Here is a 14,506-nt window from a genome sequence, read left to right on the forward strand (position 1 = left end):
GAAATGCAGTGTTGTAGCTTCTGTCGTTTTAGCACGTGCAGCTTTATTGTTTGACCAATTTATAAATATTATTTAATTTCTTGCCCCCTCAGTGTCAAAACTGCTTCCCGGTGAAAGATGTATTTTATATTTAGTTCCATTTTTCTTTGAAAAAATAAAAATTAAATTCAAGTTTTCCAATTGTCAACTGCAAAACAAAATTATACTATATTTATACTATTTCTTAACACTTAATAGTCACAACCAGGGACAGATTGTGTGTATTTTCCCTGATGTGTGTTGTTGTATTATTGTCAACAGAGAAAAGACGTATGACACTAAAATTAAAACTTTTCTTTTGTTGTCAGAGCTCAGTGGATATCACTCCATTAGAGCACACCCCATGCTTTGCCCTGATGCTTAAACAAAGCTTATACAAAGTGAAATTGTGGCTACCATGAACAGACTCTGGTTAATGTGGAGGTCAATGTCGTAGAAGCGTCCCCGATGCTCAGTGGGCTCAGTAGACGCTGCCCAAACGTGTTGCCCTTTCTTACTGCACCAGGCCAGAGCTGGACCCCCTAGATGGCTGTGAAGTGCCACTCTGACAGTATAGAGACCCCTGGGAAGTCTGTCCCTCGTGGCTCTTAGGCAACGCACACACACCTCCACGGGCTGGGGAGCACTCCTCTGGTCCGCCTACAAAAAAGTACAGGCTTGATTTTATTATCTTTCTTTATTCGTGGAAACTGTGATTATAAAAATATTTTCTTAGAGAAAATACTGTTATTTAATCAAAACCCTTATTGAACCAACATTTCTGTAACTTTGTAAATAACTGTGAGTGTAAATAAAGTTTGTCAAATTCTATTTGAGCAGCTTTTCTCTATACTTAAATATAAATATAAATTATTGTATGCTAAGGAAACTACGGGGCAATTAATAATTATATTAATAGATTTTGCCTGTCAACAGTGTCTTTGACTGCTGAGGATATATGAGACCCCCTGAGGAGTTTGCCAAATGGCATCTTAACGTCTGTATTATTTGTCATGTAAGCTAAATATTGTCCTTACTTTAATGCTGGTGGCAACATCATTAGAACAAACAAATGAACAGACAGATGGACAAACAAACTAAAAACCCTCATACGAGTAGATCTTTCAAACAAGAATTACATTTTTATCTTTCAAAAAATAAATACTCAGATTACAGGTGTTTCAAATGTGATTCCACTAAAGACAAGCTCAGTAAAGTCACAATCTCCTATCTACATATCTCCATTCAATCCCTCAGCGTTTAAAGCTCAAGGCCTTGCTCTAGGGAATACCAGCATTCCTTGATAACAAAACTAGATTCCCTATTCAGACGACTGGTTAAAAAAAAACATCCTTGTGTTACTAAGATTATCCCGTTAACCTTCAGGCTACATCATTCCACTTGCAAATGTCTTTGTTTGCTTTGGTGACATGTGCCTTGTTTCAGAGCTTAGGATGAGTAATAGTCTAAGCAGGCTAGACAGTCATTTTTATTTTGTTCTAATGAAACATAATCAGACAACAATGTATATAGTTTTTAGCCTTTTGTGTCCTATGGCATCTGTTGAACAGCAATGGATGAAAAGTCAATCTAGTTTAAACAGAAACCCCAGATCTTAGTCACAATTTATTTACTTTTTTAGCATAAACAGTTAATTTCGCCCATTGCTTGCCTTTGCATGGCAACGTTGTAATAACCTGTACAATGTAATTATGTGCTGATTCTAAATTTCAATGCAATTCATATTTGAGTTTAGTTTAAGCGTAGGTTAAGATTACAGCAACTCCACTCATGAGTTCATGTTCCATCAGGGGCACTTGCAAGGGAGTCTGGAAAGAATGAGACCCTGTGGAGCATGTGCATGTTTGTGTGTGTGTGATGTGACATCATGCACCATAAGCCACTTTACAGCATTTGCCATTTTGATTTCACACATCAAACAGGAAGCAGCACTGCAGCCACCTGATAGCAATCACAGATCACCACAACCAGCCGGAATATAAGCTTTCTTATGTGCACATGTCATTTTTAAAAATATATATTTATTTTATTTAACCAGTAACTGCATATTTTATAATCATTTGAAAAGCAGCAGGAGAAACTGTCCCATCAACAAGAAATGTTAAAGTCTTATGGGTGATATATATATATATTAGCCAATACACTACTTTAAAAAAACTAGAAGAAAAGTTGAGCTTATAGTTTGACTTCATCTACTTCTGCTTATTCACATCATAACATCATTTACTGCAGGCTTCTAGCTGGATTGCAACAACCCCCCCCCCCCCCCCCCCCCCCGCCTCCCCCCACTATATTTCACACATGTTAGTACTTTGTTGCTAAAATGCAAAGATTTAAACACATAAACTCTGAAACACAGAAACACAGAAAATATTCTCTACTCTTGGCTAGTAGAGAATATTTTTGTGTCATTGCAGGGGTGTTATATTAAGAACAGTATTGTGAGTACATGGCCATTGTAACCAAATCTATATGACGTTGGCAAAAATGGCTAACTGAATGTTAATATCTCCAAAAGTTGATTCTGTTCATCTAGACGTAGCGTTTTTGTGCTCATCCAGATGAACAAAAACAACTTTTGGAGATTTACTTACCTGGATGATTGAGCAAATGCCGCTGCAAATGCAGAATATTATGTGATTAATTGTCTTTTGATATTGAAATAATTATGCATTAACATCAAGATATTACTGTTTATCTACCAACCTATAGCCTAGAATAGCACAAAATTTGGTCCTTACTTTGCTAAGTTGTCGGGTAATACAACTTTATACTTATGTTACCATGAGACTACTGATACATTGCTATGATATGAACTACTTGTAACCTATCTGTAAGCTGCCATCTGAAGTTTTAAGCAGCTCTCCTGACCTAATCCTGCTGCCAGATGAAGGTAAATAAATCCACAATACAATTCGCACAGTGATACTCAACATATCATCCTATCCTAAATAAGTGTTGACATTATCTAAGGTCCAACTTCTAATTCCTATTTATTTTATGTGCTCAAATTTACACCATGTTAACCAGTCGCCAGGGGCAAATTCTGAGTGCTTGGCAATTAAAGACCTCAGTTCCAATCAATGATATAGCATCACTCAGGGGCTAGTGTCTATACTCATATGCACGCACTTTCACACAGTGCTGTTTGTACCTGAGATTGTTCCCTGCTATTTCACAGTCACGCACCACACACGTTCACCTAGCAAGGGCTGGTGATCCCCATTGCTCTGCCAGGCAATGCAGGGGTGTGTGTGCTGAGCCCTGCAGTAATGCCCCGCAATCTCCCCTCTGTGAGCATCTTTGCATACCAAACCAACTAAAACAATTTAGGCAGAAGCGAAATTAGTATAATTGGTGGCAAAGCCGTTTAGCCCACACATCTCACATTTGGGAGGAGGGGATGAAGACCTCCAAACCCCCACACTGGAACGAGATGTATGCATGCAGACAAGAAAGGAAGAGAAGGAGGAGGAGAAAGGAGCATAAAGAAGCACCGGAATAAAAAATAATAACGTCATACCGGTGTCCAATTTGTAAGCATTGTTATTATCAAGCCCACATGCTTGCACAGGCATCACAGGAGTCAGTCGAGACAGCAAGGTGAAGGTAAAAGGTGAAGTGAGCCAATTTTCCATATCAGAGGTGGTTTGTTTGCCCCAAGCTTGAGTTGTGCCTAAAGTGCCATAACATTACAGCACTCCTACAGATGAGATCAAAGGCTCCAGCGAGGGATCCTCCGTGGTTTTGCTGGCAAGCGGCCGTCCTTTCACTGAAATATCTTTTCAGGGCTTTCCACACATTGACTGATCACACAAAATGCACTCTTAATAGAGACAGGAAATGCCACATACAAAAACTTCCTTTCTTTCTAAGTATGGGCTAATATTCAGAGATTAAGCTTTCTCGTTAATTATTTTCATTTTAATTAGTATATCTTAATTAACAATGAACATTTACCCTTAAAATTTTTTGGCTTTGGAATGAAGGAGGGGGGGTGAAGAAAGGAGAGAATAAATATGACAATCTTTTTGGGACCTCCGGGCAGGATTACTGATGCAGGCTGCCTTAGTTATTAAACACGTTCTAAATTAAATGCCTCCATGAATTTTGCACAGAAATATATTTTCATAGTTTTGCATGCCAAATGTGACATTTTATATTTCAGATTCATCTCGCTGCAGTGATTTTAGGGAAATGTCATATAAACAAAGATTTTGTCATTTACCAAAGGAAATTACTATGCGTGGCAGGTTTGGCCATTGCTTTCTCTTCTTTCTGTCTTTCCCTCTCCCTCTTTTGCCCCCTATTCTGCCTGTGCTAGTTGTTTCAAGTCAGCAAGCCATAAAAAATCTTTATCTCAGTGAAACACAGCAATTTGGGAGATAATCGAATGGTGACTGGGGGGCACAAACGCCAGTCTGAGGAATTATACCACAATCTCCCCTGCATTTACAACCTTCCTCAAAGCCAGTTGTCACCCTGGAAGGAAAGCCCCCGACTGAAGATTCATTACATCTTTAAGCCAGCACGGTGGCATGGCAGCCTCATCCCCAGATGCAACACAACAGCACACTCCTCCCACAGCTGGTGATGCTACCACTAAAGCTGCAGTCCCCTTCTCTCTCTTTCCTACTCGGTTATCTTTTCTCTCCTCTAACTCTGTTCCCCCCTTTTTCATCTCTAAAGGCTCCCTTTTACTCCTACTTATTTTGCAAAAACCAAAGACAGCATCCACTCAGAAAAAAGATTCTTTATATGCTACGTAAAAATAAATTGTGTCAATATATATAGTGATATTGTGACTACTTATTTAGCATGCTGTATAAGCAAAGCTGTTTTAGTCAGTGCTGTATTGCAAATATATTTGCCTTTGCGCAGGCGTGTGCACATACAGGAGCGAAATTTGAAAATCTAGAAAATAAAGGATTTTTTTTTTTTTTGGATACTCTAACAGGTTACAGGATTTCACAAAATTACATCATTCACTTTTGTTTTTTGTGGTTATTTGTAAACACTTCAGGATCAATATCTTCTCCTGCGAGACCACTCTTTTACAGATTAAGGGTATGTCACTTCCTGTTTACATGCTTTCTGTCCTCGGTGAATGTGTGGCTCACTCTAACAGATCTTACCTGCCACAGGGGCCGTGATGCTGCAGAGGAGGATTCTGGGAGCTCTGTCATCTGGCTGTATTTGGCCATCGCTTCTTCTTGGCCTTCCCCCAACGCTCTGAGTGACGGGCTTTCGACGTCGCTGCTGCTACGTGCACAAACACACACTTGTATGCGGTGCGCACAAACACAAGAGGCTAACCCTGTTAACAGCCACCTGCATTTTGGACCCTCTGTTGTTCCACTCTGTAGCCAACAGCGGCTCAATCTAATAACGCCACAACAAAACACTTTCCACTGTCTCTCGCTCTCTCTGTCTTTCTCTCCCCCTCCTCTTTTTCTTCTCTCTGCCTTTCAATCTTATCAGTGGTAATGTAATAAGCGGTTGCTTCGCTCTGTCTCCTCGCCACCTCTCTTAATTCCTCAAAATAAAGCAATATCACAAGGGCCCTGGCCTGCCTGTGACTGGGGATAAGATGCTTGTAAAAGGGAGGATAATTCAGCAAATAAATGCTGCGCATCAAAGGCGAGCACTCTTTCTTTTCTTTCTCTCCTTCACTCCCTCCTCTCTGTTTGCCTATCAAAAGTATTACATGTGCTTTCATCAGTTCACAACAAGGCACAATGTGCTTCCTAATGCAATTACTCAACCTCCATTAAATTAGAAACAGTGGAAACAAATGAATTACACATTTGTTACAAAAACCACAAGTCAGCTCCGTGTCTCTGCTCTTTAATTTTTTTTCTTTCACAGGCATAGAGAGAGAGAGAGAGAGAGAAAGAGAGAAAGTGAAATAATTTCTCATTCAATTTCAGGCAGATGTAGCCCTAGGTGATGCATAGAAAGTCTCCCATGTCTAATAGCCACCCACCATTGATATCAGAGGGAATTTACAGGGTTCAAGGCTGTCGAGAGGAGGTCATCTCGCTAAACTCCAAACCACATTCATCTGACAGGGCTGGTGTCCGACTGCCACCCACCCATAATACAACCCGGTGCGAGACGAGATGCTGATGTGTACAGTGGTGTCTTGATTTTATCGTGTCAGCCGGCGCGGTAGTCCGTAATTACTTAAAACTTAAACATGCTAAGCTGATTGCCTTTGGGGCTCTCGCTTCAAGATGTGATGTGTGATCTCTGAATAAAGCGGATGGACCAAGAATTGATGCACCTCCGAGCCCAGTGACATGGACAGATTTCTGTGCCCCGGAGCCATAGTACCCACAACGCAATGTCTGCCGACAAGAGAAGCCATGCGGGGGACACATGAATTACATTCCTTCCCAAACGTCAGTGGGAATACAAATGCTTTTAACACAATTAATGATTACAGTCATGTGACATAAATTTTACATATGGAAAGAAATATGAAATGGGCTGGACTTTACCACGGAAGCAGTGTGTTCATCATGGGTTGTGGTCTCACTGCCTCATCGCTGTCTCTTTGTGAACTGGGCTCCTTTAATTTAAAGTGGATATGTTGTGTTCTCACATGTAGCAAAACAGCAACATCTCTGCTCTGCACTATACAATACATGATCATTTACCTTAAAATCACCAGTGAAGAAAGCCATTAGTCTTTTCTTTCTCTTTGCCCACTCGCTTCTCTTCGGGGGTCCATCCTGAGCCACTTGCTGAAAACATGTTCAAAATCACATGCACGCGTTCTTTTGGATGCAGCTTTGTGAAACAGTGCAGTGCACCATAATGGCAGAATTAAGCACAAGGAGCAACTGTAATGCAATCTGCAGGCAATCGATACCAAGCCAGACCCTAAAGACATGTAGCGTTTGATGAGTATTTCTGCCGGTTTTACATTCAGTCAGCACATTCACACTCCCCATTCAGACACATTGACACTGCTAAGTGACAATGTCTCGCACTGCAGCGGCTTTGTGCGGCAGAATAGAGAAAGAAGAAAAACGCTATTATTTTTAAAATAGATGTGAAATCTCTGGTGGATAATGTGCTTTCAATGGGAGGTGGGAGTGGAAACAGTAGGAGAGCGCATACATATTATTGTCGAATAAGATAACACCGATCCCACTACTGATACAGTACACAGTAGATGCCGCTGATTATCCAGTGAGGGAAGATGAGTCAACTGTTGCTGTGACTTCGGAGTGACAGTAATTCATTGTTGAGTATTTTGTTTCCCGGTTACATTTACTTTCTATTCATGTAACTTGATACTCTCTCTCCTCTCTTTTCAAATGGGATTAGAACTAAAAATACAGTGGATGGAAGTCCTGCATTCCTGTGTTTACATATGCATTAATGTGTTTCTTTGGAACCCAGATTTGCCTACACAATGAGAACCTGCTGTTCTTCTATCCACTCCCATTTCTCTTCTGTCTGATCGAATGCAAGCACTTGTTTTGAACGAAGCTTCAGATCTTAAAGCTAGTTCAGAAAATCCTCAGTTGGAAAATGAAAAGTAGTCATGATCTTTTATTTTTTTCCTGAAAAGACCGTGAGACTTGTAAAGCACCGAGGAAATTCAGCTTCTGTTAGAGACAAATATGCATAATAATGCACAACAAAGTGGAAAGAGAAAAGAAGAGAGTCTGCATAAATCAAATAAATTAATGGTTTGAGCTTATCATATGTAGAATAGAATATCGATTTAAAATCCATGTTCTAATTTGGAGTCAAGGATGAATGAGTAATCTAACCTCTGAAGTACCTTGAATGCCCGCTGTTCAAAAGAAACATGAGTGCATTCAGCTGAGACCATCTTCCAAGAAAATGAAATGGATTGAGAAGGGAGGGGGGGTGGGGGGAAGGTTTGGGACAACATAGAAAAGAAGAAAAATGGAAAATGAGAAGAAGAAAATTAAGCCAAGGAAGTTACTCACTTTGCAAACAGGCATGTGAAGAGACAAAAAACAGATAGACGTACATGCACACATGCACAGACTCTATGTCCATTAGCCAAGCCACTGGTACACAGCATAATGGACATGGCTGATGTGCTGGTGAATATGGGATGATGACACAGATATTCCTCTTTGTAGCGCTGACCTGCTGCAGTGAAAGGCTGCCAAGCATGATCATGTCAGGCCGCGCACGCTCCTTCAGCTGCTGGGTGTAGTGGGGGATCACCTCCTCAGCTGTCCTCACTGCAAGAAATATTACAGAGGCAGCAAAAGCATTCTAATATTTAACAAAACTACAAGATTACCAAAGCATGCATGATTCTTTGAATATTATGTCAAGTCTCCCATTGCATCGTTGATCCAATCGCGCAACCATGAAATGAATTAATTAATTTTGCAATGCTGAAATAATATCATGTTACCTTTAACTTTGATTTTATGAGACATTTTCTGCTCTCCAATATATATTTGTTTTAATCAGATAATCCATTTAATTTAGTGCTATAAAATAGTACTATGTATATATGTATAGGATCAATCAACATTAAAACGAATAAAAGGATAGCATTACTTTTTACAGTGCTCTCTCTGCCCATTACCATCCTCCCTGCTTTGAGTCCAGCCTCTCCTCCCAGCTCAGTACTACCCTCAGCCTGGGTTTTGGCAATGGTATGGGCCTGGGAGGGCCTGGAGCCCGAGGCATCACCACCACTGTGGAGCAGCAGTCGCCGCTGAAGCACCAGATCACCCGCCTTCACCTCCAACACCTCCTCATCCCTGGAGGCTAGCAGCGTACCTGGAGAGATTCGCATCAGTGGGCATGTGCAGACACACACACAACCAGACATACACAAACACGCACACACATGCACACGGATTTCCACTCGTAAACACTGGAACATGCATTCACATACTGATGGATGAGCATATTTAGCACAACCAGAAACAGGCACAAACTGATAGATATGTGTATGTTTGCAAACAGTATGATGTACTGAAGTGGAAGTTTGTACAAAAACACAATGGTGAACAGTCAAAAAGCATCATATTCAATTCACACATCCACACGTTTGGCTTAAAACTATACTGAGGCAGGACTTTTGTTTAGAGAAGGAACAAAAAAGAAATGCTGAATCCTATAATGTCAGTTTTTTATTATAAGAGGTGTACAAAAATATCTTTTTTAGTTAGTTTTTTTTTTTTTAAATAGGATGAATCTGAATATAGCACATTTCATCAAATTGCTCTATTTCAGTAAAAGGCATTCTACAGCCTAGGCTAATCTAACATGCCCAGACTGAAATGGGACCAAGCCTCTAAACTGAAAAAAACATATGCAAAGTAGTTTTAAGTTAGTAACCTAAAAATCATTACTGAATGGAGAGAGGCATTGTTTGCAGTAGCTTATCATGCTCGCTGTTTCTGTTTCAGTTTTGCTGTACTGGCTCATTGGTAGAAATGTGATGTATTCTTCAACAATCTCTATATTCAACGTGTGCAGTCCAACGTGTGCAAGAGCCAAATCTGTTAAAACTGCTTAATGCTTTTCACATAGAGGCTGATAGCGACGCCTAACGCCTTACAGAAAACCAGAATACCAGTTTTGTGGTCTTTCATCTCCAAGCCAAAGCAAAGGAATTCATCAAGATAAAAAAGAAGAAGAGCTGAAGATCCAAGGCAGACAGACAAGACTTCTCCAGGATTTTTTTTTCTTAAAAAAGGAAAGAAAAAAAGCTCCAACACTGGCCACTGTCCATTTCATTAATGTTTTGTTTTATTCAGGTTCTTTCTTGTGAAATGTGTATGGTGCTTTGTGACAGGCTGTAAAAGCCAAAACAAAAGCCTGAGAAGCAGTCACAAAATGTCAGGATCAGGACTGACATACTCTGAGCCCTCTGCAAAGAACACTTGAAGCCTACACCGGTGGGAGGCATCCATACAACTGCATAAGGTCATTGTCTTGAAGTCTATTGTAGCTCAGTAAAGTGCTAACTGGCAGTAGTGTTGGACAGTACAGAAGTACAAGCTCTCTCTCTCTCTGTGTTTTCCTGTCTCTCTTTCCTTCCCTTTCTCTCAGCCTATTGCATGAAGCAACTCTTAATCCAAGATCCTCTTTACTTTCTCTGTGGGATTTCATGAACATTCCAAAACAATGGATGGGGTTGCTAATCTCGGTGGTACAGCTAAATCCAAAACAATAGGAAATAATACAAGCCTGCTAAATTCTACCGTGTTGAAGCGGGCCTAAACCCATCACTTGTGCGCTGGAATTACAAGAGAGATGTGCGTCATGTCAACAGGATCTGGTATGACTGTCTTCACCCAGAACAATGCTAAGCTTAAACCATCTCAGCATTGCCTGGATGGCTACATATTTAAATGAAACTGAGCTAATGAGAAAAGGCACGACTACTGTGAGACAATAGGGTTGCTTGGAAAGCACCGTCTGCTGGTGAGCATCCCTTTCTAGTTTACTCTTTGTTCTATGGTAGTGCTGCTTTTAGTGTTAGTGGGAAATACAGCATCATATTTTTGGGTGGATGGTTTCTGTTATTTACATTTAACATTAGAAAGTAGAACACACAAGAAAATATGACATTCTTGGTCACAAAATTGTGTTTTTAATGATATTTTAATACAGATGGAAGTTAACAGAGAGATGTATCTCTAAAGTCTGAAAACAAATATAGTGCTTCTGCACTGTCTACACTAACCAGCATGTCTGTGAATTATACCAATGATTTAAACCAGCAATACAAGCAAATACATGCAAACTAGTTTAAGTGATACACATAGGTTAAATGTGCAAAACTGGATGAAATTTGGCTAAATATCACAATAAATCAAGGACCCACAAATCACTATGGCACTGTAGTATAGCTAATAGAGGATACATACCAGGTAAGTCAATGAAGGTGTCTTCGTCATCCAGCAACGCGGTTATTCTTTCATACAGTTTCTTTTCATCAGCAGTGAAAGTTTCTGTAAATCCAAACAAGTATATTTGAATGGTGCCAAAAAAAGAAATATATTTCTTTTTGTGTGCTTTAATAATTACTTTCTACTTATCAGCCAACTCAATCTAAACTGCATCTTAACGTGCAAATTAGTCGTGGGGAAGGGTGAAAATCAAGTGTATGTAGAGGGGTAATGAAATGGGAGCATTAACATGCCTGTTAGCTGGCCTGTCATCATGTGATGAGATTTGATTTGGTGGATCCTTTGATATTACACGGCAGTGATATCCAAAAGATACAGGTGAAATGCCTTCTCCATTAATAGCCAGGTTTCATTATAACATGCATATTACTTGGCTCCCAAGAGCTCGCCTTTAATAGGCCTACTTTAGGAGGGGGCTGCAAACTCCTGATATGGCTCTGCACGTGTCATTTGTGATGAGAGAAAATGCCACGGTGAAATGAAAACTGACCAATGATACATGACCTTCATCAATGACAACGACTTGGGTAGCCAATCTAGTGATGCCATCACTTGGTGTATTTACATAGACCGCCGTGACATCACGGATGGCAGCCTGTTACTAGTGATCTCTCTCACCCCTCTTTAATGAACCGAGGAGAACCATTATGACAGAGAATGGCATACTTAATTCTAGCTCATCTTCAGCGCTGACCCCAGTCGTCCTGCAATGCCCCGAGTCCGTCTGCCTCGTCGACGACGGGTCAAAGTAATTTTGCGCACGTTCATTTCCTGTGGAAAGTGCACGACGAGGAAAGCGAATGAGAGAAAGAGGGATTGGGAGTTGGCGGGGTAGTAAGGGAGGGGAAGGAGGGAGTTGTACAGGTTCAGGTTAGTGGTTATTAGAAGCACATGAAGCAAAATGTTAATTTTGAAACCCACACTGTCGAAGGGCAGTGGTAGTGGCTGCTACTAGATAAGGCAGAGCCAAGATGAGACAGGAGTTCAGAGGCGCAGAGAAAGAACTGGGAAAAAGACTCCTGGGTTTCTCAGTGCACCTCTCCACGGCCTGCGGTGCTCTGGGGCCTAATTAGCATGCTGCAAAAGGTCATGGCAAGCAATCTCTTAAATATGACTGCCATATGTTTTCCATGTTCAAAAGGAACTAATGAGAAAGTCTACAAGCCCAAAAGTACCTGGAATTTCAAAGACAATACCAGCTAAATACTCCGAGGTCAGCGGCCTAGAGAAGGAGGCAAGTTTGGGGGAGTAGATCCAAAGGAAAATAACTTGAGCCCATGTCTCATTGACTTCTTATTAGCAATCACTGACCTATGGGTATCAAGTCTGCTCCACAGAGTTTATGGGAATCAGTTGGCTCAGGGGCACTTTCTATTAAAGGTACACCCCACCTACAGCTTTTTTTTTTAACCCCTGGAATCATTATCATTGCAAGCCTTGAATATTTTCGCTCCAATCTAAATTGCTTGACTTGTATTTCTCAGATTGTGGGGGGGAAAATGGATTAAGTCATGTTATATATTCCACACAAGGCGCGTTTATAGAAGTCTGAGGGCTTCAGTGATTGGTTGCGTAAAAATGCGAGTTTGTTTGCATAAAAGGACCACTGGCCACTCGGCCACTACCCCCCAAAAAAATTCCACAGAAATTCTTTTGTGTTCTTGTAAAATATCTGCATGAGGTTTTCCTGCTCTTTTATACTCCAACTTAAACACTCAGACTGAAATACTTATTAAGAGTCACGCTGCTACATGACTCTTCAATGGTGTCATAAATTGACTGTGAAATTCACATGTTAAATCCCGGTACGTTGTTAGCAGAGAGTTTGAACAATTTCTCCGCAAATAGCTCTGAGGTTATGAAACCCTTTTTTCAAATACAAATTTACATAATGGTAGTAGCTTCGTGAATCGCCTTTTGAATCATAGCTGTGATTTACCTAAATAGTCTGGCTGCCCTCCAATTCATCTCTCTAATGAAAATTTCAATTATCTGTTCTTCATGCACAATATCTGTAACTAGCACTTCTTGGCAGCCAGAGATACTGTTAGCAGAGACCAAGAGATAATGAAAGAGTCTGGAAAAGGCCAAAGTGTCACAAACATGGAACATTTTCTTTTTGGATCTTCCAGTAAAGGCACACAAGTCAGAAGTGCTTATTGTGTGCTACTGATTCATAGTTTGTGGATTCAGAGCCTATAAATTCTTCAGTGCATGTTCAATTTTATTTATTTGCAGTGTTTCAGCAACCATAAATTGCCTTCCTAATCAAGTCCATGTAAAAATGGAGGCAGTCCATCAAAGCAGGCTTCCCTTGTCCAATCGCAGCGCTACTCTGAGTTACTGGCAGTCAGATGTAACGCTCCTCTCTGAACGGATGGGGCTCGCTCTCTGATTCCGGATTTGGTCGCCTACCTTGCAAATCCTTATAATGGATATTGACAGTGTTTAATTCACACCAAATGCGAGCCGATGGTGGGAGAGAAGAAAAAAAGATGATTGCTTTTCCAGAGCAACTTGAGAATGAACTTTATTTTCCACCCAGGATTTGCTCTGCCTCTTGTGCATAAAAAATAATGACAAAATAGATAATAATTACTAGCCATACACAGCAAACGCAAAATAAACCATATTAAATCAAGAATCTAACATGTGACTCATCCCCGAGAAAACTGGCACACTCACAACCTCGAACACATCCTAATTTACCATCCCATTCCTCAAGAGTTCTCTCTGACATACTGAATTATAAGGGGGCATATTCGTATGCCTGATTGGCCTTAAGCTGTGTTTTGGGGGCGTTGTGAGTACACCACACAGACAGCGGATCGGCTCGATAGCGTAGTAGCGTATGTAAATGCACTCTCCTATGACTCCAGCCCACCACAAGGCATGTAGCCGAGAGTGGGAGTCAAGGCTGATTGTGTCGAGGGTACTTCTAGATAGAGATAGAACACCCACTACTGTAGCGTTCTCCAGCGAAGGAAGAAGTTATACGAGAGTTGCTTGTTAGGACACGCTTGCTTTGGAATGCAGGGACGAAGGGCCCCCCAAATGGAAAGCTACAGACTGAGAGAAGGAAAGAGACAGTGAGAGAAAGGTTAGATCAGGAACACATCTACTGTCAACAAATTTGAGGCTAATGAAGAATGAAGCTTCACCTCTTTCTTTGGCAGGGGCTCGCGGCTCCATTTTTTTTTGGTGAGCTGCAAGGGTGCTATCTGGCCTGTCACCTCGAATTTCTCTCCCGAGCCAAACCGGAGGAATGGAACGCTCGGTGCTTCTTTCTCCATCAAAGGCTGGGTTTTCAATGCCCACCACATTAGCTCTCGCTTCTCTCCCTGACAGAATAAATAGAAACATAAATGAAAATACAATGACACACAGGGCCGGGACAACACTTACATCAAAGTGAGTCATTAAGAGAAAAAAGAAAAAAACAAGGCATATTTATAAACAACAGAATTCTATCGGTGCTTTGACTGCCCCGAAATGTTCAAGCGCATCCTCCTCGAATGATGCTAAAACACAAT

General features: G+C 40.8%; 1 protein-coding gene across 1 annotated transcript in view; it reads right to left on the reverse strand.

Annotated features, from left to right (window-relative positions):
- ofcc1 (orofacial cleft 1 candidate 1) overlaps positions 1 to 14,506 on the reverse strand; it is a 136,580-nt gene that overhangs the window by 56,584 nt on the left and 65,490 nt on the right. The window contains exons 5-13 of the mRNA XM_087845507.1: positions 14,135 to 14,310; positions 11,640 to 11,744; positions 10,932 to 11,015; positions 8,605 to 8,829; positions 8,179 to 8,276; positions 6,702 to 6,788; positions 6,543 to 6,613; positions 5,175 to 5,298; positions 436 to 678 (exon numbers count right to left, since the gene is read on the reverse strand). Coding sequence (XP_087701633.1) covers positions 436 to 678; positions 5,175 to 5,298; positions 6,543 to 6,613; positions 6,702 to 6,788; positions 8,179 to 8,276; positions 8,605 to 8,829; positions 10,932 to 11,015; positions 11,640 to 11,744; positions 14,135 to 14,310 — 1,213 coding nt within the window. The remainder of the gene's footprint in view (positions 1 to 435; positions 679 to 5,174; positions 5,299 to 6,542; positions 6,614 to 6,701; positions 6,789 to 8,178; positions 8,277 to 8,604; positions 8,830 to 10,931; positions 11,016 to 11,639; positions 11,745 to 14,134; positions 14,311 to 14,506) is intronic.

The sequence above is a fragment of the Neolamprologus brichardi genome, chromosome 9 (genome assembly GCF_056152115.1).
Source record: "Neolamprologus brichardi isolate AB-2024 chromosome 9, ASM5615211v1, whole genome shotgun sequence".
NCBI lineage: Eukaryota > Metazoa > Chordata > Actinopteri > Cichliformes > Cichlidae > Neolamprologus > Neolamprologus brichardi.